The sequence below is a fragment of the Hyalella azteca genome, unplaced genomic scaffold (assembly GCF_000764305.2).
Source record: "Hyalella azteca isolate HAZT.00-mixed unplaced genomic scaffold, Hazt_2.0.2 contig12566, whole genome shotgun sequence".
Lineage (NCBI taxonomy): Eukaryota > Metazoa > Arthropoda > Malacostraca > Amphipoda > Hyalellidae > Hyalella > Hyalella azteca.
In genome coordinates this window covers 327-2210 of record NW_025942521.1, presented here as the reverse complement: position 1 = coordinate 2210, position 1884 = coordinate 327, and the positions used below count along the sequence as shown (strand labels likewise).

At 34.1% G+C, this 1884-nt stretch overlaps 1 protein-coding gene across 1 annotated transcript; it reads right to left on the bottom strand.

Annotated features, from left to right (window-relative positions):
* Positions 1-248: 248 nt before the first annotated feature.
* On the bottom strand, positions 249-1240 carry LOC108672149 (ras GTPase-activating protein-binding protein 2). Its single transcript, XM_018159775.2, has 3 exons — positions 1136-1240; positions 624-798; positions 249-416 (listed from the first exon to the last, which is right to left on the bottom strand). The coding sequence occupies exons 1-3, from the start codon at positions 1228-1230 to the stop codon at positions 249-251; spliced, it is 438 nt and encodes a 145-aa protein (XP_018015264.2). The 5' UTR covers positions 1231-1240.
* Between the last annotated feature and the right edge of the window lie 644 nt (positions 1241-1884).

Here is a 1884-nt window from a genome sequence, read left to right as displayed (position 1 = left end):
GCGAAAGTATTTATATCGGACATGTGAACATGATTCTAAAACTAATTGATGTAAAAATCTCTAATAATTCCTACCACAGCGTATTAAAAATAACTACTTATAATCCAAAATTCCTTTCTGTTTGCTATCAAACAAATGAGTGTCTCGGTTGATCAAAAAATACGTTTTTTGGTTTTAATTAAAAAATAATTTATGTAAAAATATATAATAGGACTTATACAAAAGGACTTATACAAAGAGAAACCATTTCAAGAGAAATTAACACTAACAATTTTTGATGTTAGGAGCCATACCTGGTCCAGGTAACGGAAGATATCGTTGAGCACGTAGTACTTCTTATTTGACTGAGGTGCCAACACAAACGTCTGCATGAAGCGCTGCATGGGAAGTCCATCATTCGAGAGTTCGCCCATCACCTGCAAATGGATCAATACAAATGGAGAAGACATTAAAATTCAAGGAAAATGGCAGAAATTTATTTTTCATTAATAAATGAAGCTGAAAAATTCTTTAATACTAAAGTAGCACTTAGTAAATCATGTAGTCTATAGAGAGTATGACAAAAAGTTGACTTCAATAGTCAAAACAAGTAGCTCTCATAAATTGCTGAACAATATTCTCACCTGAATGACAATTCCCTTGGCCAGAGTGGACTGTAAGTCAATGAGAAGGATCTTGGCATGACAATCTTTGTAGTTCAGTTCTTTGATGTAGTTGTATATATCAGACTGACCAATAATGGGTTCACGGTTGCTGATGTCTCCTCCATGCATGAATGATGAATTCTTGGCATAAAACCTGGCCACATATTCCATAATCATTCAGAAAAATGAACAAAATTACACTGGCACTAAATTTGTCTTACAACCTGCATACAAATTTATGAAAACAAATTCTTGATGTAGAATAAGAAGTGCATTCAATAAAATCATGATTTAATGCACAAGTTTGTTGATCACACAGAACATACTAAGCAGGTACCACACTACTGACTAATTTGCAAATTGGCAACACAACATTGCAAAGTTACCGAAATGTTCCAAAGAGTTGATATAATTACAATGATTCAACTACTTTTCAAAGCAAAATTGGCAGTGCTACAAAAATTCTCTCTATCAAAGAACTAAAACAATACCTGTGCAGCAAGTTAGGAGCTTTGTTTAGGATGGTGTAATACTGTCGGACAAACTCCATCCCAACGCAGCTTGGAGTTGGTGCTTCCATTACCATTGTATTTGTAAAGCTGCAAGAAGAATATTTTGTTGTTAATGTCATGAATGAATTGTCAGGAATTCTATTGCATTAGATAACAAAATCCAGGAAGAGTACAAAATTAAAACCAGTCAATAGGATATGCTGATATCTTCGGGGAATTTTTTCAAGCTCTTCAAATATGAAGCTCAATTGAGTTAAAGTATCTTCTCTGAATTGTTTTGCAGTTCTTCTGCTTCTCTTTTGGAGACTATAAATTACCATAGGCAAAATATGTAGCCCAACATATTATACCTTATAGGTGAAGAAATTTCCAATGAAGTCAATTCTGCAAAACACCTAACACTCTATTTGCAAAGTAAAAAGCATTCGAAATTTGAAGGCTATTTATACTCATGGTGCGCAGACCACTGGAAATGAAGCTGCTACACTTGGAAGAATTGAAGAACTAACTGCGCATGAAATAAATCTTCCAAGGCAAACGAAGAAAGCATTTTTACTATAAAAGCCACAGTGAATCCAATAGTAAACACAAAAAGTTTGTATTCACTACAGTTGCTGATATAAACCCTTCTTTACGTTGCTTGACACCTTTCTACTAAGGTTAGGTCCAGCCAGGTTAGGTTCTTCTTCAGTACGTCTCCTTACTTTTTTTCACAATTTTACTTTCAA